This window comes from Mus musculus, chromosome 4, assembly GCF_000001635.26.
Source record: "Mus musculus strain C57BL/6J chromosome 4, GRCm38.p6 C57BL/6J".
Classification (NCBI taxonomy): domain Eukaryota; kingdom Metazoa; phylum Chordata; class Mammalia; order Rodentia; family Muridae; genus Mus; species Mus musculus.
Window position 1 is genome coordinate 43,135,835 of NC_000070.6, and position 27,768 is coordinate 43,163,602.

The 27,768-nt window shown below is 40.9% G+C and overlaps 1 protein-coding gene and 1 non-coding gene across 12 annotated transcripts in view; one reads left to right on the forward strand and one right to left on the reverse strand.

Moving 5' to 3' along the window:
* The window catches only part of Unc13b (unc-13 homolog B), a 218,681-nt gene that overhangs the window by 89,642 nt on the left and 101,271 nt on the right, over window positions 1–27,768 (forward strand). For 5 of the 11 annotated variants that reach the window (XM_006537791.4, XM_017320116.2, NM_021468.3 and 2 more), the window contains one exon: window positions 25,609–25,644. The exons of 4 other annotated variants lie outside the window; for them this stretch is intronic. In XM_006537791.4, coding sequence (XP_006537854.1) covers window positions 25,609–25,644 — 36 coding nt within the window. Of the gene's footprint in view, window positions 1–25,608; window positions 25,649–27,768 lie in introns of all 11 variants that reach the window. 2 more of the 11 variants (XM_030253406.1, XM_017320118.2) reach the window with 1 other exon arrangement.
* On the reverse strand, window positions 665–794 carry Gm23709. The gene has a single exon (XR_003955516.1). It is a non-coding gene; the product is annotated as a small nucleolar RNA SNORA17 (small nucleolar RNA).

Sequence of the window (27,768 nt, forward strand, 5' to 3'; positions counted from 1 at the left end):
TGAATTCTACACCATGAACCCCAGTCCTACCCATCCCCCTCTACCCCTGCACCCACCCTCCACCCTTGCAACTATCCTCTTGTCCCTGCCAACAGAGAAAAAAAAATCATGCTGTGGAAGCTGCAATGTGCCACCATGCCTCCCAGTGAGTTCACAGCACACTCCTTGTCCATGCCTCTCCACCTGCAAGTGCCCATTGCTGTGACTTATTGTCTAGTACAAGATCTCTAGCTTCTGCCACTCCATGGATACTGGAGCCTCACAGGAACTCCTCCCAAATACCCTGATGCTGTCCTGTGTTATGGAGATCCCACAGCCCTGGGTCTGCAGGACCAGGCCCCTCATGCAGTCTAGCAGTTCATCAGTGGTGTAGATGATGGGGTGGGCCAACTTAAAGCCCTGGATCTGGGCCTGAGAGGTATCCAAGGGCCAGCTTGTCCCGCATTCATGGGGCCAGCTCACCAACACCACTCTGCCAGGGGCAACTCTACCTTGTTGCCCAGGTGAGGTACAGAGCCTGTCCCCCCCCAAGTGCTGTGGTGAACAGAGACATGGCCAGGTCTCCCACTGTCATGACCCTGGGGTCAGCTTCCCTGCCTGCCATAGATAGTGAGGGATGAGGGAGGGGAGAAGTCACTGAATGGTGGTCGTTTCAGACTCACGTTTTCTCAGGGAGTGTTTCATTCAGATGTTCACAGGTCAGAACACTGAGCATAGACATAACCTCTCTCCTTTTTGCCACCTACTAAAGCACATGTGACAGCAGCCACACCTATAATGCTTCTAGTGACAGGTGTCTCTGCTTTTTAAAAATTTAATATTTGTACACATTTAGTCCCCCCCCCCATTTTAGTGTGTGTGTATTTCAGAAGACAGCTTGCTGGAGAGATCGTTCTTACTACATATAGAATTTCTGTCATTAGCCTAGGTGGCTAGTGACTATTATTATCTCATTAGCCCAAGTTGTGGTTTTTGAAAACAATTTTTAAAAATGTAACATGTTTACCATAAAATCTTTAAATTATTCAGAAAAATATAATAGAGAGGAAAGAATTATCTGTAAATATCCACTCTCTACTCTCAAATGGCAATTCTTTATGGTTTGGTATATATTCTCTAGCTTGTTACGTTTCACTCTTTCTTTCCCTGTCTTTCTGCTAGAAATATAACAGTGCTTTGCACGTATCATATAAGCATTCTATCACTGTTCTAAAGAAAAGAGTAGAAGTAAGATGCAGGTTACCCCAATTAACATTCCAACATGGATATAGTTTCATGAAGTTTTAAAATTTCATTTATTTAGGTTTTGTGTGTTCCAAGTTGTACATTTGGAGACCAGAGAACAGCTTCTGGGAGTCATTCTCGTCTTCTAATATGTGGGTCTTGGCCAGGTCTTCAGGTTTAACAACAAGTGCCTCTACCAACTGAGCCATCTCTTTAGCCATCATGAAGTTTTCGTACCTGCAGAAGAAGAGCAAGTTATAAGTCATTTCAAATACATTGGTGGGAACAGGAGGTAGGTGGGTCATAGTAAAGCAGGAAGTCTCTGTATTGGTTTCAGATGGTGACATTTTAGCTTTGAGTTTGTGGAAGCCATTGGTCTGTTAATGCATTCCAAAAAGGATTAGCCTGAGAGTCCTGAGCATGCTAGAGGTAGGCAGCGAATGGCTACTCAGGGACCTGGCCTAGTTTCATTCTGTTGCTGTGATAAAGCATTGCTGAAAGCCACTTGGGGAAGGAAAAGGTTTGTCTTACCGCACACTTCTAGGTCACAGTCCATCATTGAAGGAACTCAGTGCTGGAGCAGTAAAGGAATTCTGCTTGCTGACTTACCCATTGATGTGTGCCCTCCCAGCTTTCTTACATATGCCATGTGATGGTTTCTATATGCTTGGTCCAGAAGTGGCCCTATTAGAAGGTGTGGCCTTGTTGGAGTAGGTGTGTCACTGTGGGCGTGGGCTTTAAGACCCTTACCCTAGCTGCCTGGAAGTCAGTTTTCCACTGGCAGCCTTCAGATGAAGATGTAGAACTCTCAGCTCCTCCTGCACCATGCCTGCCTGGATGCCATGTTTCTGCCTTGATGATAATAGACTGAACCTCTGAACCTATAAGCCAGCCCCAATTAAATGTTGTCTTTTATAAGACTTGCATTGGTCATGGTGTCTGTTCACAGCAGTAAAACCCTAACTAAGCTGTGCCAGAACTGCCTAGGGGTGGTACCACCCACAGTAGGCTGTTTCCTCTTGTATCAATCTTTTGCTCCACAGACATGACATGCCCCTGGCCAATCTGAAGGCAGTTCTTCCACTGAGGTTCTCTCTTCCCAGGTGACTCTAGGTTGTGTCCAGTTGACTGTAAGAATTAACCAGACAGGCTCAAGCCCAAGATAAACTGGCAGTGGATCTGTCACTTTGTAGTCTTACACAACATGAAGTTGGAATCACTTATAGAATCTTTATTAGTACAGTTACCCCTATCCTGAACTTCTACTAATATCAGAATTGTACTGTAAACATTTACTAAAAACCAAAACACCTTATTTTTAAAAAAACATTCTTTTATACTTATTTCCTGAGTGCCAGGATATTTGCCCCTGTGTAAAGATAAGGGAAGTCTTTGATTTCCTAGTCTTACTGTCTGATATTTTAGGAGCTTTAGGTACTGAAACGATACTTGGTGATTTGCTTCTAAATTTGACCTCACCCCATCTGGGTTTTAGGAAAAGACTGTTTGGCCTTTCTGAGGACACAGGGGAGTGGGAGGGAGCACAATTTGAGTACTTGTTGAATGGTGGTTTGGAGAGGTGGCCCTGTGGTTAAGAACACTGGCTGTTCTTCCAGAGGACCCAGGTCTGATTTCCAGCACCCACATAGCAGCTCATAGCCACCTATAACTCTAGCCCTAAAGAATCCAGTGCCTTTTTCTGGTTTCTGTTGATACAAGCCACACACATCAATGTAGGCAAAACTCTCATATACATAAAGCTAAAATTTAAAAAGGTGGCTTAGATTAGGAATGTATTTTCTCCAGAGATTGTGGATTCCTAGGATGCTTCCATAATTAGGACTGGTAAACTCCTATTTGGGCAATTGAGCCATGTGGCCAACGGTACGTGGACCTTAGTAAGGTAATTTATAAGCATTCGGCTTCGCATGCTTTGTCTTAGTAGAAATGATGACTTTTTCACATATGCTTGACAACATAACACCTGTCACATTTCCCCTTGTTTCTCTTGGGAAGCCTTGAGTTCACAGACCAGCATTACAAAGAAGAAACCCCAAGCCCAGGAGCTCAAAGGGTCTTCTCTCAAATCTTTTGGTTTTCCCCTCCTTGAGGGCTTCTAGTGAGTACACAAAGAGCATGTTTGTGGGAGGCAAGAAGGAATTAATGAGAGGATGCTGATGGAATCAAAAGTGGAGTGTGCTAATAGATGCTCAAGTAACAAGAGGTCACAGACACAGCTGCTTGACTGTCGCTGTTCATGATTATCCTCTGCAGCACAGGGTCATACCTGAGTGCATAGAGAACGTCCTTGGCGGCTGGGGAGCAAACTGTAAGAATGGCATCAAATTTGTTCAAAAGTTTTCCAGAGCCAGCAGTGGTGGCCCTCGCTTGTAATAGTAGCACTTGGAGGTGAAAGCAATAGCCTGAGGTGTTCAAGGGCAACCTGAGCTACATGAGATGAGATTCTGTCTCAAAATAATAGAAAAATGCTGGATGTGGTGGCACACGCCTTTATTCCCAGCACTTGGGAGGCAGAGGCAGGTGAATTTCTGAGTTCGAGGCCAGCCTGGTCTACAGAGTGAGTTCCAGGACAGCCAGGGCTGCAGAGAAACCCTGTCTCAAAAAACCAAAACCAAAACAAAAACAAAAACAAACAAAAAACAAAAATAAATAAAAAAAACAAACCAACCAACCAAACAAAAAAAGAATAACAGAAAGAAATAAAATGAGAGCTTTCTAAGTTGGAGGAGTTTAAAAACAACGCATTCCTTTTCCTCCTTCCCTCCCCACCCTTCCCTTTTCATTTCATGCTTTGTTTTTTGTGTTTTGCTTCATTTCGTTTTGTTTGCAGCACTGAGGATAGACCCTAGGGCTGTGCATGTGCTGAGCTAATACTCTACCACTGAGCCACACCCCCAACTTGGATTTTTTTAAACATTTTATTAGAGAGGATTTTATGCAAGCCAGATTTGCCTTTAATTCACTATGTAGTCAAAGATGAACTGGAATTTCTGAACTTTGCTTTCATCTCCCAGTGCTAGGATCATAGGAATGTACCATCATGCCTGGCTAGAAGTGACATGAAAGTAGAATATCTTCACGTTTTGACAATTTTACAGATGTAAACAGGGTATCTTGATCACATCCACCGCCAGCTCCCGTTCCCATTCTCCCAGGAAACATCAACTCCCACTTCCACTCCTTCCAGGAACTCCCAGTTCCCCACTCCACTTCTCCCCAGGAACCTGTCACATGCCCTCCTGCCCATCCACAGCCTCTCCTTAAAATGTAATAATCCTAGTGGATTTAGCAGTGCTGGCGGTTGAAGTTTTGATTGAGTTTTGCTTGATCTTGGGTAGGTAATCACAGCTGTGTGAGTTCCTGTGTACAATGGGCAGTGTCACATCCCAAAGAAAGCTCCACAGCACCCTTCCCATTCTCTGGTTCTTACATTCTTTTCTTTCAGCCACTCTTCTGAGCTGTTCCCTGAGCCTGGTGGTGGTGGGGATATTGATATCCCAGTTAGGGCTGAGCACTGAGAGACACTTATTCTCAGGACTTTGGCCAGTTAGTAAGTCACTGCATTAACTGCTGACCACTGAGGAGAGAAGCTCCTCTGGTCATGTATGGGTATAAGCGTAAGTATTCGGAAGGCAGCTTGACAACTTATTGCTTAGCAAAACAGTACAGGTTCCTCCCTAGGACTTGTGACATCCCAAGCCACGGGCTTTTGACCAGGTTTACTGTACCAAGCCTCAATAAGTTCTGGTGGAAGAGGCCTCAACTCGAATCCGAAGCAGTTGATAAGTCCCCATTATCTATGTGCCATTATTATCTCATTATTATCATTATTATCTCATGCCAGCGATTACATCTTGCCTGGCAGGTTGGTACTGTAGCTTTCAGGATTGGCTGGAAGAATGCTACCGATGTCTTTCTTCCTGGCAGCTTGCTGAGCACCTCGTGGACTCTGAAAGCTAGTCAACAGGAAGGAAGTTTCCAGGTCAGCTGCAGCCTGCTTTCTCTGTGTCCTGCAAGCGTTGTGTGTTTTCCGCAATAGGATCTTACCAACTAGTTCTAGTCGGTAACCTGAGGAATCACACTAGCCTGTGTTGTTCTCTGGGCCTCTGGAGCCTTCCTCCCCAGAAACTTGTGGGGAGGTGTCCCATGTCTAGTCCTGAGCTTTTCATTTAATAATCCATGTTTTCCTGGGGAATTACTGTTCACTCTTGTAGGATATCTATGTTTAAACTCCTGTTTTTCACAGTATATTTTTAATTAGCTTACAAAGTAAGGGTTTTTCATATAGCTTTTGTTCTGATTAAGGTAATCCTTATTCTATCCCTTGCCCCAATTCCTTTTCTTTTTAAAGATTTATTTATTTATTTTATGCATATGAGTACACTGTAGTTGTCTTCAGACACACCAGAAGAGGGCATCAGATCCCATTTCAGATGGTTGCTAGGAATTGAACTCAGTGCTCTTGTTTTGATTCTTACTCTCCAAGCACTCTGTGTCCTCCTGTTTTCATCTCAGCTCTGGCTCGCCTATCACGTGACATGTGGACCTAGTTGGCTTTGAACCCAAAGAGATCCACTTAAATCTGCCTCTGAGTGCTAGGATGCCTAGCCTCATAAAAATTTTTTTCTAAGTATTTTTAATATTTAATATATTTTTCAATTAAGGAACAATTATATAATTTCTCCTTCCCTTCCTTTCTACAACACCCTTCCATGTACCTACTCCCCACTCCTCAATTCGTGGCCTCTTTTTCTTTGATTGTTCTTGAGTATATACATGTATAAACATAACCTTCTGAGTCTGTTAGTGTTGCTTGTATATATATGATTTACTTGAATAACTAATTAGGGGACTTATTCCTGGGGAGAGCCAATTATGTCTCTCTCAGTAGTTCTTAATGCCTGTAGTTTTTTGTCTAGAAGTGGGGTCTCCTGTGAGATAGTATGTCTGTGGGTGGTGTCAATGCTCACATCCTGTTTAGGCAGCCATACCGTTAAGGTCCCTGTCATTTTTAGGAGATACATTCTCATAGTAGACTTGCTGAGCTTTTGGCTCTTACAGCCCTTCTGTGGACTCTTCTGCAGTGATCCTTGAACCTTAGGAATTGTGTTGTAAATGTTCCTCAGTTATTTTCTGCATTGTGACGAGTTGTGGATTTCTGTGATGTCTCTGTCTGCTGCAAAGAGAAGCTTCTTTGATGAGGGGGAGAACTGCACTGACCTGTGAATACAAGGACCCCACAGTTAGAACACACTTAGGAGAACTGCACTGACCTGTGAATACAAGGACCCCACAGTTAGAACACACTTAGGAGAACTGCACTGACCTGTGAATACAAGGACCCCACAGTTAGAACACACTTAGGAGTTGTGCTGGCTTAGTAAGCTAGTGGTGGTAGAAGGCGCTCCTGGAGGATCCATGGCCTCACTAGCTCTGGGAAGTTGGGCAGGTTTCCAACAGAAATAGCCTATATTGTTTTGGGAGTCTCTTGGACTACCAACAACTGGAAAGGGTAGTGGGGGAAAAGTTATTAGCCACTCAGTAGCTTCTGTCTCCAGGCAGGACTAGGATTCCCAGAGTAGGAGATGTAGTAGTTATGGGCTCTTTAGAATGTATGTGACATTATTTTAGTGGCCGTGCAGTGCAGTCTGTCCAGAGACTTCTGTCAGTAAGAGTGGGTGATAAGTTTCACACTGTACATATGGTAGCAGTGGAAGCAGTTAATATTGATGCTGATTATAGGTGCTGGCAAACAAAGAAAGGGGAGAAACTGTAACAATATGGTTTGGCTGATAAAAATAATGTTAATTGTAGTCTTCTGACTCATTTATTTATTTCTATCCTGTCTTCTTCCAGAAAGAAATTTGAGGTAGATAATTGCAGTCATTACATTAACTTATGTTCTATTACAATGCCATGCAGTTATGCTTGTTAAAAATGTCAGTTTAATGTACTAGTTTGACTTGATGACAATAGGTCAGTGTCTTTTCCCGGGCTCAGTATGTATTGTAGCTACGGTAAGCTTAATTATTCCCATAAATGTTATCTGATGGCTTTATAGATTCTTTTGGTGTAGAGTGATTTAATGAAGTGAATTTGATAAAATGGAATTAGCAGAGTAATTGTAAATATAAACAGTTGACAGAATTGCTCATTACTGAAGCAGTTATTGGGTATTTCTTCTCCTGCCAAGAAGTTCGGACAGGGTGCTTAAGTATAAAGAGGGAGGAACATGCAGCTGGTACCAATTGATGGAATGATGAAGGTAAATTGCTGATATCAAATGAGGCCAGAGGAAGAAAATTCAGTATAGTTAGGTGAAGCTTTCCAAAGAAAATAATGTCTCACTTGAATTCTGCAGCTTACATTATGGTTCGCTCTTAGTGTTGTTTGATCTATGTGTATTGACACATATCTATGAATATAGTATTATACACATGTTTTACACTACTTCTTTACTCAGTCTAGTCACCATTTACAAGTTGAAATTTCTGAGTAGCTTGAGGGAAATAAGAATGGAAAAAGGTCAGAGAAGAGGCCAGGGAAAAACAGAGTTTGTATCCTGAAGACTTTGAATGCAAGGTGTTCATCTTTTATCTTGAAGACAACAGGGGCCTTCAAGGACTTTGTGCAAAGAAATGAAACAATCAGATGTCACTAGTGATAGTAATATGATCAGTTGGCTCCTTTAAAGGATTTTTTTTCTTGTGACAGGGTGTCTCTGTGTAGCCCTGGAACATACTCTGTAGACCAGGCTGGCCTTGAACTTAGATCTGCCTGCTTCTGCCTCCAGAGTGCTAGGATTAAAGGTGTGTGCCACCAAACTGGCTAGAAAAACCAAAACCAAAACCAAAACCAAAACCAAAACCCCTTTTTTCATCTAGAACATTGCATAAATATGTAGGCAATGTCACAAAACAAATGTTTGGTTTAATGAATTAGCATAAGGTAGAAAACAAGTAATTTTGTCAACCATCCCAGAGAGCTCACTAGCGCTCCCCAACAATCTCAGCCCTGTCCATCGTAACTACCACTGTGGCTTTTATGATGACTTCTTTTCTTTGTGTGTGATTACCCAAGTGTACATGTCTAAACATTTAGCATTTACTTCAGCCTATTTATTATTTTTCTGGCTCATTATATAATCTTTAAAAAATATTTTTGAAGCAGAGATTTGCTACTTAGCCTAGACTTAGCCTACATTTGAGATCCCGCTGCCACAGCCTTCTGAGTGCTGGGGTTATAAGCGTGTGCTATCATTCTCAGCCATTTATAATCCTTTTTCAATCTATAAATTTTTCTTTTCACCTTTTAATTTTTTTCAATGAAGTTTGCTTGTTGATGCTATCAGGCTATTTAATGACATGATTTTGTTTAATGTAGAAAGTTTCCTCTGTTCTAGATTTTGCTCATTATGTTCCTGCATACGCCATTGTCCTCTGAGTTTCTTTTGATTGGTTGTTTGTCTTAGTTAGGGGTTCATTGCTCTGAAGAGAATGACCAAGACAACTTTTATAAAAAAAAGAAAAAAACCCATTTAATTGGGGCTGACTTACAGTTTCAGAGGTTTAGTCCATTATCATGGTGAGAAGCATGGCAGTGTCCAGGCAGACATGGTGCTACAAGAGCCAAGGGTACAGCATCTTGATCTGAAAGCGGCCTGGAGGATGTGCCTTTCCGCAGGCAGCCAGGAGGAGGATGCTGGGCATTGAGACCTCACAGCCCTCGCACACACTGACACACTTCTTCCAAAGAGGCCACGCTCCAAGGGCCAAGCATTCAAACACATGAATCTAGGGAGGCCAAACCTGTTTAAACTACCACATAGTTGGGCTTACAAGGTTGATCATATTTAAGTGTTGTATTCTATAGTTGAACTTTATTACAAATTTAAAACTCTATACATATTGGTGGACATTGGGCTTGTTCCAATATTTTTGTTACCCAATATAATAATAAGATATGTAATACAAGTATATTTTTGTTAGACTATGCAAATGGGCTTTTCTTCTAATATATAATGTGCAAGTATGTATAGAGGTTGATATCACATGCCTTCCTCAATTGCTTGCCACCTTATTTTTTAGTATAAATATTTAACATAAATATTTTTAATAAAATATTTAATTTGATATAAATATTTAATACTTTAAATATAGTTTTTACTAGCTCTTTGGGGTTTCATACAGTGTACTTGGCTCATATTCACCCTTCTTCTCCCAGTTCTCCCCAGATCTACACCCTCTTCTCATCCCACTGAACTTTTTGTTCTTTTTCTTTTTCCATCTTATATTTTAAGACAGAATTTCTCATTTACCTTGGAGCTCATTGTTTGGCTAGATGTTTAGCTAGAAAGATCCAGGGATCCTCCTATCTTTGATCCCTGCCTCTCTAGTACTTACATTACAGGCATAACCCATTAACCCAGCTTTTTTTTTTTTTTTTTTTTAAACAAAACTTTTTTTTTGGTGTGTCTGATATGTGCATGTTTGTATTGTGAGTACAGGCTTGTGTAAGTAACAGGACACAAGTAGAGGTCAGATGGCAACCTTGGGTTGGTTCTTGCCTTCCACCTTGTTTTGAAAAAGAATTTGTTATGTTACTAGTGCATATGCCAGGCTACCTAGAATTCTTGCTCTGTCTCCCATCTCATTGTAGGCGTGCTGGGTAGCATACATTCATTGCAGATGCATGTGCAGTAGAGCCCCTGGCTTTACATTGGTTCTAATGACCCATATGCATGGACCTCACATTTGTGTGGCGAGTACTTTACAACTAGGCTCTCACCCCAGCTTCCAGCTTTTAACAAACTGTGAGTTCTGGGGATCCAATTTAGGTCCTCAAGCTTGCATCACAAGTACATGATCAGTTGTGCCATCAGCCCAGCCCTCCTATTCTGTATTCGTGTACCTTTAGTTTATTACCCATACTTAGCATATGTGATTATTTAATTAATTTTTTCTACTTTAAGTCATCATTTTCATGAGTGGGGAGATGTTTATGTATCAAGAACAGCCATGCTCAGTAAGTATTCACTGAATAAATGCATTGTCATACATAGGCTTACATTTTGTTAGGTACTGCCAGTTACATTTGAAAAATTAAAAATATATTTATGTTTCTGTTGTTTTTCATACCTAGCCGTTCATCCCACTGGCTCCTCTACCTGACTAAACCCCTCCTTCTCAGTTCTTTCCTTCTGTCTGTTTGTTTTGTGTTGTGTCCGGCCAGCAGACCACAACCTGGGTTCTAGCCTGGAAAGGCATTTTGGAAACCTGGAAGAGAAGAGGGGCTAGGTGGCGAGAGAAAAGAATGTAGCCAAGACAGTTACTCTGATCAAGGCTCAAATTTTATTGTTGCGACACTAGTTATGAAGGAAGGGGGAGGGGACCCGATTCCCGCCGAATAATCTCTGGTCCAGTAGAAAGGTGCACGTGTGTGGCTCCGCAGGTTCCAGCAGTGGGCGTGGCAGAACGAATGAGCAGGAAGCTCCACCCCTGAGCAAGCAGGTTTCAGGCTGGGGGAGGGGAGACTACAGTTTTGTACTACTGTGTTTTTATTTTTATCTTTTGGTTTTTTTAGGATTGAATTTAGGCCCTAAAGATGCCAGACAGGCTTCACTACTGAGCCACACTCCAGTTTCTTGTATCCATTTTAAGTGTTTGAGACAGTATCTCCCTCTGTAGGTCTTCCTCTCTCAGCCTCCCCAGTGCCATATTCTAGGTGTGAGCCACCGAGCCTTCTTTATGCACATTTTGAAGCACTTGTGGTCTAGGTTCTGTTCTAGGTGCATGGGATGTATCAGGGAGCAAACAAACACAAACTTTCAGAGTTGCAGTATAGACAATGATCGCAGTGATTAACAATGTCATACCACATGTAGACAGCAGCAGGCTAGTAAAAGAGTAGATGGGGAAGTCGCGTTGGTTATGTTAGAATTGAGGATGAATGGTGCCACTAAGTACATGAGGAGAACGTAAATCGTATTGAGCAGATGACGTTTGGGCAAAGACTTTAAAGAAGTAAGAGAGTTAGCATTCTTCTCCAGGGAAAGCTCAGGAAGCAGCTAGCCGAAGGTTAACACTGACAGCACTGGGTGGTAGAAGCTCTGCTAAGTTCTTGGAATGTTCATTCTTGATTTGCATGTTAATTATATTGGTGTGCTCTCAGTTTTCTTCAGTGGTACAGTTGTCATCATACACTTTTTGTGTCTTATATTTCAGTAGAATTTTTATATTTAAATTAAGAGACTGTCTTAGTTTGCTTTCTATTGTTATGGTAAAGACTATAACCACAATCAACTTGGGAAAATAAAGATCTAATTTAGCTTACATTTGCAATTCTCTGAAGGGAATTCAGGGCAGGAACTCAAGGCAGGAACATAGAGGCAGGACCTGAAGCAGAAGTTCTGGAGAAACTGGGCTGGTCAGTCTGCTTTGTTTTGTACCACCAGGACCACATGCCCAGGGTGATCACTGCCCGCTTAGTGAACTGGGACCTCCTATGTCCATCATTAACCAAGAAAAAGCCCTACAGACTTGCTTATAGAACACCTGACGGAGGCGTTTTGTTACTTGAAGTTAAGAGAAGTGGATATTGGACATTTCATAATACTTTAGTACTAACTCAGTTTTTCATCAGAATTTTCCTTGGATTTATTAGTGTAATGAATAAATTAATCAAATTCTATTAAAATCACTATTGCCTTCATGTAATATACGCTGCTTTTTAATATATTTAATGCTAGAACTGATTTGCTTGTATTTCACTTTTAAGGTCTTCATATCTATATTCACAAGTAATGTTGGTCAATACTTTTTTTTTAGTTACTCTTTTATGCTAGGTTTGAAGCACTTTTTAAATTATAGTTTCCTTTCTATTGTTTTCCTTATTATTTCTTCCACAGAAAGAAGTTCTGTAATACTTGTTTAATCTACTGTCTGGTAAAAGGGAAAGGAATGATTTCTACTGCTTGATTTTATGTTCTTTCTGAGCTATCTGATAATTACTGCAATTTAGTAATTGATAGGTGAATCCTGTCATTGCATGGGCAGATGGCTTTTCACTTAAGAGTTTGGGTCTCAAGTACTCTGGCATTGGAGAGTCACAGAAAAAAGTCAACTAGCACTAGGCTGTTAACTGGTGATGTAACAGTTGCCTGGGGGATGTTTTGTTAGGTAATTATAGACCTTATTTTTTAATGTGACTATTTCTGATTTTTACATTGCCACTAGAAACAAGGTAAGAAATACAGAGCCAGTGAGATGACTCAGTCCATAAAGGCATGTGCTTCCAGTCTGCCAACATGAGTTGCATCCCTGGGAGCCACATGGTGGAAAGAGAGAGCTAAGTCCTGTAAGTTGTTCTCTGACCTCCACACGGACACTGTGGCGAGAGTGTGCCCACACACATGTTCATGCACCCAAAATAAATAAGTTAAAATGTGATAAAAATTTAAAAAATAAATATACAGAATTAGAGGGATGTATGTTGATGTATCCCAGTCAGTTACCCTGGAATAAGCCAAAGGTTTACCTTTTTAAAATGAGACTCTGTACTGAATTGGGTTCAGGAATGGCTACAATTTCTTATGTGACATTGAGGGGAGGTGCAGAGAGACAGAGAGGCACACACACACACACACACACACACACACACACACACACACACGAGCGCACATGTGGAGGTCAGAGGACAACTTGTGAGAGTTGGATCAGACTCTGGTCCCAGCCTGATGACAAGCTTCTTTACCTCAGCTGCTGAGCCATTTGTTGGCTCAATAGCTAGATCTTTTTAGCCTATTATGTAATCACAGTGAAGGAGTCCTCAGCTCAGTAGCATAGTATGGGTCTAGGCGCATTCCCCCTTTAGCACAGGGACACTATGCTTTGATATGAGAGACTCGAGTTAGAGTATTTTTGTTTGTTTGTTTTCTTCACGGAAGAAATTCCACTGCTTATTTTCTCTCAAGCTGTACTACAGAGCAATTGTGATAAAAACTGCATGGTACTGGTACAGTGACAGGCAGGTAGATCAGTGGAATAGAATTGAAGACCCAGAAATGAACCCACACACCGATGGCCACTTGTTCTTTGACAAAGGAGCTAAAACCATCCACTGGAAAAAAGACAGCATTTTCAACAAATGGTGCTGGCTCAACTGGCGGTTATCATGTAGAAGAATGTGAATGGATCCATTCTTATCTCCTTGTACAAAGCTCAAGTCTAAGTGGATCAAGGACCTCCACATAGAACCAGAGACACTGAAACTTATAGAGAAGGAAGTGGGGAAGAGCCTCCAACACATAGTCACAGGGGAAAAGTTCCTGAACAAGAACACTAGTGGCTTGTTCTATAAGATCAAGAATTGACAAATGGGACCTCATAAAATTGTAAAGTGTCTGTAAGTCAAAGGACACCGTCAATAAGACAAAAAGGCCACCAACAGATTGGGAAAAGAGCTTTACCTACATCCGATAGAAGGCTAATATCCAATATATAGAAAGAACTCAAGAAATTAGACTCCAAAGAACCAAATAATCCTATTAAAAATGGGGTACAGGGCTAAACAAAGAATTCTCAACTGAGGAATACCAAATGGCTGAGAAGCACCTAAAAATGTTCAACATCCTTATTCATCAGGGAAATGCAAATCAAAACAACCCTAAGATTCCACCTCACACCAGTCAGAGTGGTAAGATGAAAAATTCAGGTGACAGCAGATGCTGGCGAGGATGTGGAGAAAGAGGAACACTCCTCCATTGCTGGTGGGATTGCAAGCTGGTACAACCACTCTGGAAATCAGTTTGGCCGTTCCTCAGAAAATTGGACATAGTACTACCAGAAGATCCAGTAATACCTCTCCTGGGCATATACCCAGAGGATGCTCCAACTTGTAATAAGGACACATGCTCCACTATGTTCATAACAGCCTTATTTATAATAGCCAGAAGCTGGAGAGAACCCAGATGTCCTCAACAGAGGAATGGATACAGAAAATGTGGTATATTTACACAATGGAGTACTAGTCAGCTATTAAAAACAATGAATTTATGAAATTCTTAGGCAAATTGATGGATCTGGAGGATATCATCTTGAGTGAGGTAACCCAATCACAAAAGAGCACACATGATATGCACTCACTGATAAATGGATATTAGCCCACAAGCTTAGAATACCCAAGATACAATTCACAAAACACATGAAGGAAGAAGGAAGACCAAAATGTGGACACTTCAATCCTTCTTAGAAGGGGAAACAAAATACCCATGGAAGGAGTTACAGAGACAAAGTGTGAAGCAGAGACTGAAGGAATGACTATCCAGAGATTGCCCCACCTGGGCATCCATCCCATAAACAACCACCAAACACAGACACTATTGTGGATGCCAACAAGAGCTTGCTGACAGCCTGATATAGCTGTCTCCCTAGAGGCTATGCCAATGCCTGACAAATACAGAAGTGGATGCTCACAATCATCTATTGGATGGAGCACAAGGTCCCCAATGAAGGAGCTAGAGAAAGTACCAAAGGAGCTGAAGGGGTTTGCAGCCCCATAGGAGGAACAACAATAGGAACTATCCAGTACCCCCAGAGCTCTCAGAGACTAAACCACCACCCAAAGAAAACACATGGTGGGACTCATGGTTCTTACTGCATACGTAGCAGAGAATGGCCTAGTTGGTCATCAGTGGGAGAAGAGGCCCTTGGTCCTATGAAAGTTCTTTGCCCCAGTGTGGAGGGATGCCAGGAAGCAGGAGTGGGTGGGTTGGTAAGCAGGGGGAGGGAGGAAGGGGTAGGGGGTTTTCAGAGGGTAAACCAGGAAAGAGGATAACATTTGAAATGTAACTAAAGAAAATATCAAATAAAAAAAAGAATTCAAATAAAAAATTATTGGCATAAAATCACCAGTGTTCATTAAAGAAATGTACATAGCAACAACATACAGAGTCCTAAGCCTTTCCCAGCCTTTTGACTCAGTCTTTGAAAGCAGGATCTAGGAATCTATTTTAAAATAAATAGAGCCAGGCAGTGGTGGTGTACGCCCTTAATCTCAGCACTCAGCACTCTGGAGGCAGAGCAGGCAGGATTCTGAGTTCAAGGCCAGAGTTCAAGAATTCTGAGTTCAAGGTTCTGGTCTACAGAGTTTCAGGACAGCCAGGACTACACAGAAACCTTCTCTCAGAAAAAACAAACAAACAAAAACAAAACAAAAAGAAAATGAAAATAAAATACATTCATTTTTAACTTTGTGCTTGCATGTGTGTCTGTGTGAAGGCTTGTGCATGTGTGAGTGCAGTCACCTATGAAATCCAGAATAGGATATCAAATACCTTGTTGCAGTAATAATGGCCATTTCTTGTGTGTGGTGGAAGCTGATCTTAGAACCTCTGCAAAAGGTTGCTCTTAGTTGCTGAGCCATCGCTACAGCCCCCAAATCTGTATTTTCAACAAGAACCTTGACTGATTCTTATTAAGACAAATGGTCTTGAGTTTAAGAAGAATCTACTTCATTCATTTGTCTTTCAGCATAGGCTATGAAAGACAAAGGGAGAAGCCCAAAGACAGAGCCTGTAGTTCTTCGCTTTGAGTTATACTTGATTATGCCTGCCTGTAGTCACAGCACTTGGGAGGCTGAGTCAGGACAATTAGGGGTTCAAGATCATCCTCAGGACACAGTGAGTTTGAAGCCAGTCTGGATTACCCAAGACTAGCTCAAAACATACAAGCAAACATAACAGACAAATACTTTATTCTGATGTTCTGGGAGCTTGCAACCTGTAGAGTGTAGATAGGATAGATCACATGAAGGCTAATAATGAAATAATAAAATTTAAAGACAAGCATTAAAAAAAAAACCCTCCACATGTGAGGATACTTCATTCCTCCTTAGAATAGGGAACAAAATACCCATGGAGTTACAGAGACAAAGGTTGGAGCTAAGAAGAAAGGACAGACCATCCAGAGACTGCCCCACCCGGGGATCCATCCCATAATCAGCCACCAAACGCAGACACTACTGCACATGCCAGCAAGATTTTGATGAAAGCACCCTGATATAGCTGTCTCTTGTGATGCTTTGCCAGTGCCTGGCAAATACAGAAGTGTATGCTAACAGTCATCTATTGGATGCAACACAGGGCCCCCAATGGAGGAGCTGGAGAAAGTACCCAAGGAGCTGAAGGGGTCTGCAACCCTATAGGTGGAACAACAATATGAACTAACCAGTACCCCCAGAGCTCGTGTCTCTAGCTGCATATGTAGCAGAGGATGGCCTAGTCGGCCATCATTGGGAAGAGAGGCCCCTTGGTCATGCAAACTTTATATGCCCCAGTACAGGGGAACACCAGGGCCAAGAAGTGGGAGTTGATGGGTAGGGAAGCAGGGCGGGCAGGGGAGGGTGAGGGGACTTTTGGGATAGCATTTGAAATGTAAATGAAGAAACTATCTAATAAAAAATTGGAAAAAAAAAACCCTATATTTGGGTCTTGCTAGTGACCGAGCTAGGTGGCAAGAGAACAGGATTGCTGACTCATCTTTTTGTCAGTCTAATTTGTATAAAGACTCAAGAAAGAGTAAACACATGCATCATAATAATATGATCTGCAAAATTTCTGGTAAAATGCTTTTTTTTTTTTTTTAGGTTTTTTGAGACAGGGTTTCTCTGTGTAGTCTTGGCTGTCCTGGAACTCACTCTGTAGACCAGGCTGGCCTCGAACTCAGAAATCGGCCTGCCTCTGCCTCCCAAGTTCTGGGATCAAAGGCGTGCGCCACCACCGCCCGGCTATGGTAAAATGCTAATTATAATTTTTTCATTAAATGTTCTCTGGAAAATATATCACATGTAAGCCTCATAGTTGAGAAAATGTGTGGCATAAGGAAGACAATGCATGTTCGTTCCAAGGTTCATACTATGCTTAATATCAGTAAAATGATTGTATTAAAAACAAAAAAATCCTCAAGTGTACTGAGACAGAACTTATATATGAAAGATGAACTCATTTTAATAATGTAGTTTGATTGAGGGTGTACAGACAGTTGAGCTCCTGCCTGGTGGGGCACATGCATGATGCCCCAAATGCAAGGCAAAAGTTTAACTTGCTGCTAGATTGTTTTGTTACTACTACTACAGTAGTGAGTATCCTTATTAAAATGTACAAGGAAGCTCAGCAGTGCTTTATCCCTTCCTGGTCCCCATGTCACTGTCAGTAAGGTCAGTGTCTTTAATTTGTATTAGAATAATAAAGATGTCCTGCTGTGGAAAAGCCACAATTTGATTAGTTTTGCTTTGACTTCTAGTGACACACCACAATGAAAATATGAAAACTTCCCATTTGTTTCTTCATGTTCTCACCATCTCCTGAAAACACTACCAGCTTCCTGTCTCTGTAGATTTGGGTTTCTATATTTTTGGTTGTTTCTAACCTTTTTTGGAAATAGATTCTTCTTTCATACAATACAGCCCCACCATAGTTTCCTCCAAGCTGCCCCCCACCCCCAGCAACTTCTGTCTCCCCCAGATCAAATACTCCTCCATTTCCCTTCAGAAAAGAGCAGGTCTCCAAGAGACAACAGACAAACAGATACAATAAGATAGAATAAGACAGGCTAACGCTCTTATATTGAGGCTGGATAAAGTAACCCAATAGGCAGGAAAACGTCTTAAGAACAGGCAAAGGAGTCAGAGATAGGGCCACTCTCACTGTAAGGCGTTTCACAAGAGCACCAAGCTCACAGCCATAACATACGCAGAGGTCCTGGTGCTGACCATGCAGGCTCTGTGCCTGCTGCTTCTGTCTCTCTGAACCCATATGAGCCCTGCTTAGTTTATTTGGTGGACTGTGTTCCCTTGATGTCCTCCATCCCCTCTGACTCCTACAGTCTTTTCTCTTCCTCTTCTTTGGGGTTTCCCTATCTCCAAGGGGAGGGACCCGATGAAGACCTCCAATTTAGAATCTCTTTAATGTCTGGCTGTGGTTCTCTGGATCTGCTCCTACCTGCTACTGGAAGAAGTCTTTCTGATGATGACTGGACAAGGCACTGATCTATGAGTATAGCAGAATATCATTAGGAATCATTTCATTGATTTTTTTATTTTAGTTATTATATTTTTATTCAAACATTTTTTATTTTGTATGCATGGTGTTCTGGCAGAGTGTTTACACACCATGTGTGTGCTGTACCCACAGAGGCCAGAAGGGGTATTGGAGAACTGGAGCTACAGGCAGTTGTAAGACACTTTATGTGAATTCTGAAACAACAGCCAATGCTTTTATAAATGCTAAATCATCTCTTCAGTCCTAAAAATGTTTTTTTGAATCAGGTTTTTCACTGTATAGTCTAGACGTCATCTGACTCATGGTCTTCCTAGTTTTGCTGGCGTTACAGACATGTGCCACCACACCGGGCTGTTCTAGAGTTTTATGTAAGTGTAACTACACAGTGTGCCCTCTTTCTGTGTCTATTGCACAGTGTGCATTCTTTCTGTGCCTAGCTTTCATCAAATGTAAGTATTTTGAGATTTAACTTTTTATTTTGATTTTGAGACAGGGTTTCTCTCTGTTACCTTGGTTGTCCTCACACTTGTTCTGTAGACCAGGCTGGCCTCAAACTCACAGAGATCTTCCTGCCTCCCAAGTGCTCAGGTTAAAAGCCTGGGCCATCACTGCCCAGCTGAGATTCAGCCTTCTATCTAGTGTACTAGTATTGTTCCTTTTCATTGCTTAGTAGTTTTCTGGTTACACCACACTTTGCTTATCTGTTCACCTATTGATAGGTATTCAGTGTGTCTGGTTATTAATAAGACTATCATTTTCTGTCACATATTTTCTTTTGGTTAAAAACCTAGATGTAGGGCTGGTGAGATGGCTCAGTTGGTAAGAGCACCCGACTGCTCTTCCGAAGGTCCGGAGTTCAAATCCCAGGAACCACATGGTGGCTCACAACCATCCGTAACTAAATCTGACACCCTCTTCTGGAATGTCTGAAGACAGCTACAGTGTACTTTACATATAATAATAATAAAAAAAAAAACCCTAGAGGTAGAATGGCCGAGTCACATGAGTGGTAGCTATAGATGCATGTATAACTTTAAAAGGAATTGTCAGTTTTTATTTTGTCAATAGAGACATTGGGCTGGAGTTACTGAGCAGTATGCAAGAAGAATTAAATGAGTTTGAAGGTAACAATTGTTGAAGGAGTATTGGGGAGTGCCTATTATTTTCCATGGTAGATACATGAGTGATAATGCATTACTTATGTGGCCATGAGAAGTAAGTAACATTAACCATTACTTTTAATTAATGAGAAAACAAGTAGAGAGACAGTACTAGTCTAAGGTGTCGTAGACAGTAATTGCACTGAACCCAGGTTTGTCTGGTTGCAAAACTAGAATACTTTGCTTTACGCAAAGAGCAGAGGTATGCTTCAGCTGTAGAAGAGGAACAAGTAGAGGAAGCCAGGCTATTGCTGGCCCCACCTCCGAGTATGGCAAGCACAAGGACTGAGACAGCACCCATCTCTAAGGAGCTAAAACATGGGAGACTAAAGTTTTGGGAGACTGAGTTCCACTGAGATTTCATATTTATTTGATTTGAAAGCCATGGAGAGAAATACTCAATTGCCCGTTATAGTTTATTAACAGGGAAATGTGTGGCTAGAAGTGAGACTAATTTCTTTAAATCTAGTTGTATGCTAAGTAGGTAGAGTGGGACAGTGATTAGAATCCTGTAGGTCTAGCAAATTACCTGTAATAAATCAGGTACAAAGCTATATGAGGGACATGCAAAGTCTTCATAGGGACATTCAGACATCCGAGGACGGCTAAGAGGAAGAAGGCTCCAGCCAAATTTTCTAAGTTCATTGACAGATGAGACAGCACAAGAGGAAGTAAGAGGAGTTTTAGGAATGGGTCTGTGGTTTCTGGTTTTGCGTTGTTGGGACTTAAGCAGTTTTAGATTTTAAGGTACACTTGCTAATGATTCCATGTCAGAGAGCTGTTAACATTATAAATGTAGTGTCATTATCAGTGAAGACTGTGGTGTTGTGATTTATAGCAAGAAAAATATGTATTTATTTCTTTGTTTCTGGTTCCTGACAAAGGGCTTTCAGTCTCTCAGGATGTCCTGGGAATTAGGAATATCCTATTCTAAAGAGGTGCCTCCTCGATGAGGGATTGTTCAACAAAAAGACTAAGCTATGTCAAGGAGATTAGAAACTTTTGTCCCAGCATGCTAAGGGACTGGAGATTGAACTTATTGGTTATATCTTTATGGTGGAGCCTTTATAAACATCTTCAAACTATATATAGATTTGTAGAGCCTCACCATTGGAACAGACATCCGTATATTGGGAGGGTGACCTAATACTCAGGACCCCTTGAGCCCTTGTCTTAAATATTACTTCATCTGGCTGTGCATTTGTATACTTTTATAATATTCTTCATTGAAACTAGTGTAATAAGTAATATCTTCCCTGTTTTCTTTAGACATCCTAGCAAATAAAGTTAAGCCAGGGATCATGACAGTTCCAGGTTGTGTCTGATTTGTCAAGCATGTGCCTGGGACTTGTGATTTATGTCTGAGGTGGGGCAGAGGTTTTGTGAATTGGCTGGGGAATCTGATGTGGTATCCAACTGGATTATATCAAATTTTAATCAAATTATAGGACACTAGTTGGTATCAGCTAGAGATTTGCTTGGCATGTGACAAAAATATTCCTCATTTTGGCTAGAGAAATGTTATGTGTTATAACTATGCTTTCACTTCAAGAAATGTTCAGTGTTGTATTGAGTATGACAGAAGCAAAAATGGTGTGATTTTTTTTTTCAGGTCTCTTAGAGAGTGCTAGCTAGTTTACAAGACTCTTTGTAACAAGTGCCACTGAGCCAGGGAGGGATTGACTCTTCCTCTGATAAACATGTGAGCAGAAAAGACTGGAGGCTCTTCAGAAGTGATAACATTACCATGTTAATTCAAGTAGTCATTTTCATGCTCACTCGGCAAGCGTGAATGTCCAGCTAAGAGAGTGTTACTGATTTGCTTCTGAAGTACATTTGGCTACTGTCTTTTGTTGCTTGTTTTCTCTTTGGCATCCTGTGATAGGTAATAGCTTTTCTTCTCTGCTCACATTTGGCATTTTACTGGATAAATTGTGGAAACTTTTGATGCCTTTTCCTTATATTGCATGAAGTCTGTACTGTAGCTTTTATTCTTCCAAATTTCCCATCGAGATTACTGCTTCTGTTTATTTCTGCTGCCCAATGTACTGTCTACATGAGTTCTTTGCAGAGTCTGGTAAATTCTTCTTGTTTCAAAAGACTTTGGGGGAGGGGTTTGAGACAGGGTTTCACTGTGTAGCCCTGGCTGTCCTGGGACTCATTTTGTAGAACAGGCTGGACATAAACTCAGAGATCCACCTGCCCCTCTGCCTTCCAAATGCTAGGATTAAAGGCAGGCACTACCACACCCAGTACAAAAGACTTATTTATTAATCTGTAATTTATATAGAGTAAACTTTGCCTTTTGGTATATGTTATTAAAATTTTTAGCTACCCATAGTTTGTAATCTCCACCATAGTTGAGATATACAGCAGTTTTCTGATCTCCCAAAGTCCTTTTACCTCTTTGTAGTCAGCCTCTTCCACTCTTAACCCATAGCAACTCTGTATCTACAGTATTGCGTCTTTCAGAATGGCATATAAATGGAATCACACAGTACTTAGCTTTTTGAGTCTGTCGTCTTTAACTTGTAATGTGTTTGAGATACACCTACGTGTGGCAGTGCTTCATCCCTTGTTACTACTGACTAATATACTACTCTGTGAGTGTGCCAGTTTGTTTACCCATTTGTCAGTTGAAGGACATTTCTATTTCCAGTTTTTGTAATTCTAAAAACTGAAACAAGCAACTGCAAACATAGATTTTTGTGTGAGCATATTTTTGTTTCTTTTGGATAAAAATCAAGTAGGAATGTGACTGGATTATGTGATATGTGCATAACCTTACAAGAAATACCAAGAAGCATTCTCTAGAATGTTCTGCCCTTTGCATTTGTGCTAGAAATGTGTAAGAAGTTCGGTGTCTTCAGGACCTCACAGACACTTTGTACCATCAGACACTGAAGTTGTTCTCTCCTCCCTCTTCTTCCTTCTTGTTTAAAAGGTGATTGTTACCGTTCTTCTCTGGAGCCCTCCCCCATACAGATCATCTCTGGGCTTAACAACAGTCTTGCATTGTTTCCTAGGCTGGCCTTGCATTTGTGACCCTCCTGCGTCAGCCTTCTCAGTGCTGAGATTACAGGTGTGTACTAGCATGACTAGCGGTCCATTTGTTCATTCGATCTTTCTGTCTGTCTGAAAGTTAAGCACATGTTAATCAAGTGCCCTACTTCTGAGATACAGCCATAGCTGTCTTTTTTTAGTCTTAATTTGCAATCTGCTTTAGTGTTCTTATATACATTTTTGTTTTTATTCATCCATTTATAGGTATTTGTTTGAGTTTCTGCTTTAAAAATAGTAATTATTATGAAATATTATTTAATAAAATTGAATTTTACCTAATGAATTTAATAACATTTAAATAAATATCACTAAACATCAAAAAATACTAATAACTATTATTGTTTGTGTGTATGTGTGTGTGAGACAAAGAAAATATGTGCTTGCTATGGTGTGCATGTAGCAGTCAGAGGATAGCTTCTTAGGAGTTCATTATTTCCTTCCATCTTTTCTTAAGGCAGGGCATCTCTTCTGCTGCAAAACCCAGCTTCAAGCTGACTCTCCTGTGTTCACATTTCATTTTGCCATAGGAGTGTTGGGATTACGATACAGCCAGTACATCTGACTTTTGTGTGAGTTCCAGGCATCCAACTGAAGTCATCAGGCTAGCATAGCGATTACTCGGACCCTTCTCACCTGAGCTTCTGCTTTTCAGTAGGTATTATTTAGACACAATACAACAGGAGAATAAAACATAAACAGCCATTTCTTCTTTGGAATTTAATCCTAAAAACATCAACATCTCTTCTCCCCATCTCTTTTCTGAGTGCTCTTTCCAGATACCTAGCTGTGCATTGAATAAAATTCAATTAATGTATCCAATAGATACACAGAGTTAATATGCCTAGTTTCCACTTGACCATACCCCTCCTCCTGACCTTGTGTCTATGTACCTCTTCTCAGTGACTAATGTTACATTCATCTATTAGCTCAAGCTAAAAAGCTTGCTGTTGAGTTACTCATCAAGCCCGATTGATTTTGCCTTCAAAATGTCTCATGGATCTCTCCATGTCTTCCCACCCTCTCTGTGACATACAGAGTTCAGGGTGTTGACGAATGTGTACATCAGCTTCCCTAGCAGCCCAACTGGCCACACTGCATCATAGTTCTCTTTATGAAGTAGAGCATTGAATCCTACTTCCTTTCTCTTAAAAGACACAATATTGCCTTCTAGATAGTTCCACATTCCTAACATTACTTGATTTTTAAATACTACTGAAGATGCCCTGTGATTGGATGCTTTCACAGTAAAACTATTCTTAATTATTGTCCTATTAACTAGTGAGATGCATTTTGGGGGCGGGGAAGGAAACTTCCTTGACTAAAGTAGTATTATTTCTGTTACAATGCTTTTTAGCTGAAGCTGTGAGAACAGAGACTGGAGTCTTAGAGCGCCTGAGAAGTGGGGCATGCTCCACCCCCCTCAGGTTTAGGATGGTGCTGATAGCTGGAGTCAGATTATATATTCAGTTTCTTTATGTAATGGGGACATACTTAATTAAGTAGAAGAAACTATGCTCAGTTTTGGAGTGCTCAAGAAGGAAGCTTTGTCTGCAGGGAGAGCTGCCTCTGAGTTAGTGAGAAACAGCTTTATCACTTGCCTGGAGCAATATATGATTTTTTTTTTCTTTTAAAAAGAAACAAGGTAATTACCCTCTAGCAGTTGCCATGACAACAGCACTATAGCCTGGGAGAATTTTCTTTTTATCCCCTACCCATGACTAGGCAATAAACTTAATTATAAAAAAATTTAAATGGTACACCAAACCAGTGTACCATCATCTCTGAGGAGTAAACAGAGACATACATGCTAAGGAAGAAAGGGGTTATCAGTGATCAACTAAACAGCCTGTGACTCTGTAGTAGTCACGTTTGCTCAGCATGGGGCATTCAGCTGAGCCATCAGCTGATGCCCCTAGAATTTTGGGTCTTACTTTCAAGATAGCCACATGCTCAAAATTCTGAGTCTCCTGGACCAGACATTCCATATTCCTTGTGACTCTTAGCACTGACAGAGAGCACGGGTCAAGGAGTTGTTTCCTTTCTGCCACCCGTTTATTAGGAACCTCTAAGACAAGCAAAAACCTGGCAACCTGAGAACCACCAAATGGTAGTTGCTGATCAAATTCCAGGGACTACTCACTTGATGTGCGCTTTCTCACTTAATCCTTAAGACACAAAGAGACTCGTGTTGTTATTCTCCTATTACAGATGAGGAGGTATCCAAGATGATGTTTCCAAGCCCATATTGTAGAAGATAATAGAGCCAGGAGAATTGAGCTTTAGCTTAAAGCTTATGTTCCTAATCAAGAAGCTAAGTTATTTCCTTTTCCCCAGGATTAACTGCTGATCTTTATCTAGTTTTTTATTCCAAATTCAGTTTGGGTATAGGAAAGAATTTAAATTTAACTAATGTTTTACTTTTTGCTTTGAAAGTACATAGAAAATGCTTTTATTTTTTCTATTCTTCAAAGTTTATATTTTGATAATCTTAATTGAAATATTATATGTAATTAAAAAAAAGGCTTTCCTCCGAAAGTCCAATGTTAGGGTATTTTTATTATGTATTAGAAAATTAGAGGGTAAAATAGACATTGTTCCTCCCCACTTTTAAACCATCCTCTCTAGAGAGTAGCAAGAGTGACTCCCAGATGGATGATCACCTTTTGTACGTGGTAAGATAGCTGGGCTTCTTATGGATATGCTATGGCAGGCCAAGCTTAGAGAGCAAGGGCACAGGGTGTGCTTCTTGGAGAGGAGATCAAATTTTATTTTGACTAAGCAAAGATATATGAGCTCCTAAATGATGATATTCTGAGAGACCTAGAAGGAGGTTTGAATAGCAGCAAATTAGCAATTTTGTTCTGTAGAAAGCAGCAAAGCACAAACATATTGTGTAGATTTGCCTCATGTTTTTTAGAAGGTAGATAATCTGTAATGTAAAGCTTGTGGCCCACAAATAGAGTAGGCAGGAGTACGATAAGACATATAAGAATCGGTGGGAGGGAGAAATAATCTTTTATTTTTAATTCCTACTAAAATTTTATCTGTCATACTTCTTTTGCTTCTTCTTTGTGGTTTCCTTAGGTCACTGGACCTATTTGGGCTGGGGAGAGCATCAGAGTACGTAAGCATTCAATTCCTTATCATTTTCCAGACCTGTTTCTTGTGTGTGTGTGTGTGTGTGTGTGTGTGTGTGTGTTGCACATGCCCACTGGGTGTGACATATAAACAATGCATGTACTGTGGGAGTGTGGAGGTCAGAGGATAACTTGTAGGAGTTGGTTTTTTCCTTCCAGCATGTAGATCTCAAGGGTTGAACTCAGGTCACCAGGTGCCTGTACTCACTGAGCTATCTTGCCAGCCCAGTTTTTTTCTTTGTCTCAGCTATGAAGCTAGATATTCATGCATATCAGTACAGGTAATTCAGTTCTCTTCTCCTATTTAAATGGTAACAGGTGGGGTAGGGAGCAAGAGTAAGAGGAGAAGGGAAGAGAGTGATTTTGAATGAGAATTAAACAACAAAGTTGCAGTTAATAGCCACTGAGCTATTCCTTAGACAAGGTGGGCCATCAGCTTTTGGTGTTGGCAGTGTTTGTCTCCTGACATAGGAGTGCTTACGACCAGAGGAAAGTTTGTTCTGAGCTGAACTAGAGACAGGATTACTGTTAGTGCAGATGTGTGGTGGTAAGTAAGAGACAGGAGGCACGGTTTGACTTTTCCTTGAAGCATCCTACTTACTCTAGAATCCTACAGAAACCCTACCTTTGTTCTTGAGTTTGATGAGCAGGCAGCCAGCTCTTTCTAGCAGAGTGCTCATCTCTAGACTGACTTTGCCCATTGGACAGAGCAAGAACCAGCTTCGATGGCACTCAGGCGATGGATGGTTGGAGTTACATGATCATTGTCATTGGAATGTCTAAGTACTTACTTCCTGTGGCTTGTGTCCTGCTAGAGAACTGCTCTAAACAGCTTGAGAAAGATCAAAAATGTTAAGATTCTCAAGTTGAAAAAAGTAAGTCACCAAGAATCCATGTCAGTTCTCTTTTATTTCTTCTCTGTCCAGCAAAGTTCTAGTGGTTTTCAGGATTTAAGAAGACTACGCACCAGAGCGGGTTAGTGTTCAGTATTTCATTCCGTTTTCTTGAATGTTTCCAGGGAGGCTGGAGGACCGTCTTGCCACAGGTTAGGTGATCTTACCTAGGCTACATTTATTTTCTATTATTGCCTTTCATGTACATGCTGAGTAAAGTACCAAATTTTTCTTAGAATAAACATATTCTAGAATATGAGTACACACACACACACACACACACTCTTTCACTGTGCTATCTTTCTTATCTGAACTCTGGCAGGTATTCCCTTCCCCTCCACTTTTTACCTACTGAAAAGCTGTGTTTTTTTGAAGGCATGTCCCTAAAGTTTTGCTCCCTTCCCAACCTACTGAAAAAGCTGTGGTTTTTTGAAGGCATGTCCCTAAAGTTTTGCTCCCTTTCCAATCAGGAAGTAAACTTTATTTCCTTTCAAATCCTTTCAAGTCCTCACTCTGTAGCCCTGGCTGGCTTGGAACTCTCTTATGTAGACCAGGCCTCAAACTTGTGCCTGGATTATGGTGTTCTCATGTAGTAACTTCCTTGAATAAAAATTCAGTATTTGACTCATATTTTCATTCTCCTATTAAGCCAACATATATTCTAAATCTTCTGTGTTGTTTAGACATGCATGTGTAAGCATCCAATATTTGAATGAGCAACTATTGCCAGCCTTTTAATTTTCCATCTTTCAAATAAACTTTACCAGGGGCTTTTCCATTAAAAAAAAGTATTTTTCTTATTCCTTTGAGACATGGCCTCACTATGTAGCCGTAGCTGGCTCAGAGCTCTCTTATATAGACCAGGCCTCAAACTTGGGCATGTGTCACCACACTGGGCTGTTTTATAATTTTTGTCCTTAAACTAGCTCACAAGTCCCTTTGGCGAGTGGCAGTCAATCTTGCACTCAGCAATTGCTCTTTTTCTGAGAAGCTGTTTTTATCTCTAGGTCACATGACACTGGGGGGTAAGTCATAGAGGCTGTGCCTGACACACTAAACGACATTTTATTCAAGCTGAAGGACTTACCTTTCCCTTAGTTTCTAATGTACTTCAGTGCTCAAATATGTTTCATGCTCCCATTATCTGTGAACTAACATTAAAGCCCTGGAGTCCTCTTCACTGTCTGTTTTTTCCTGAAGTTTTAAATTTTTTT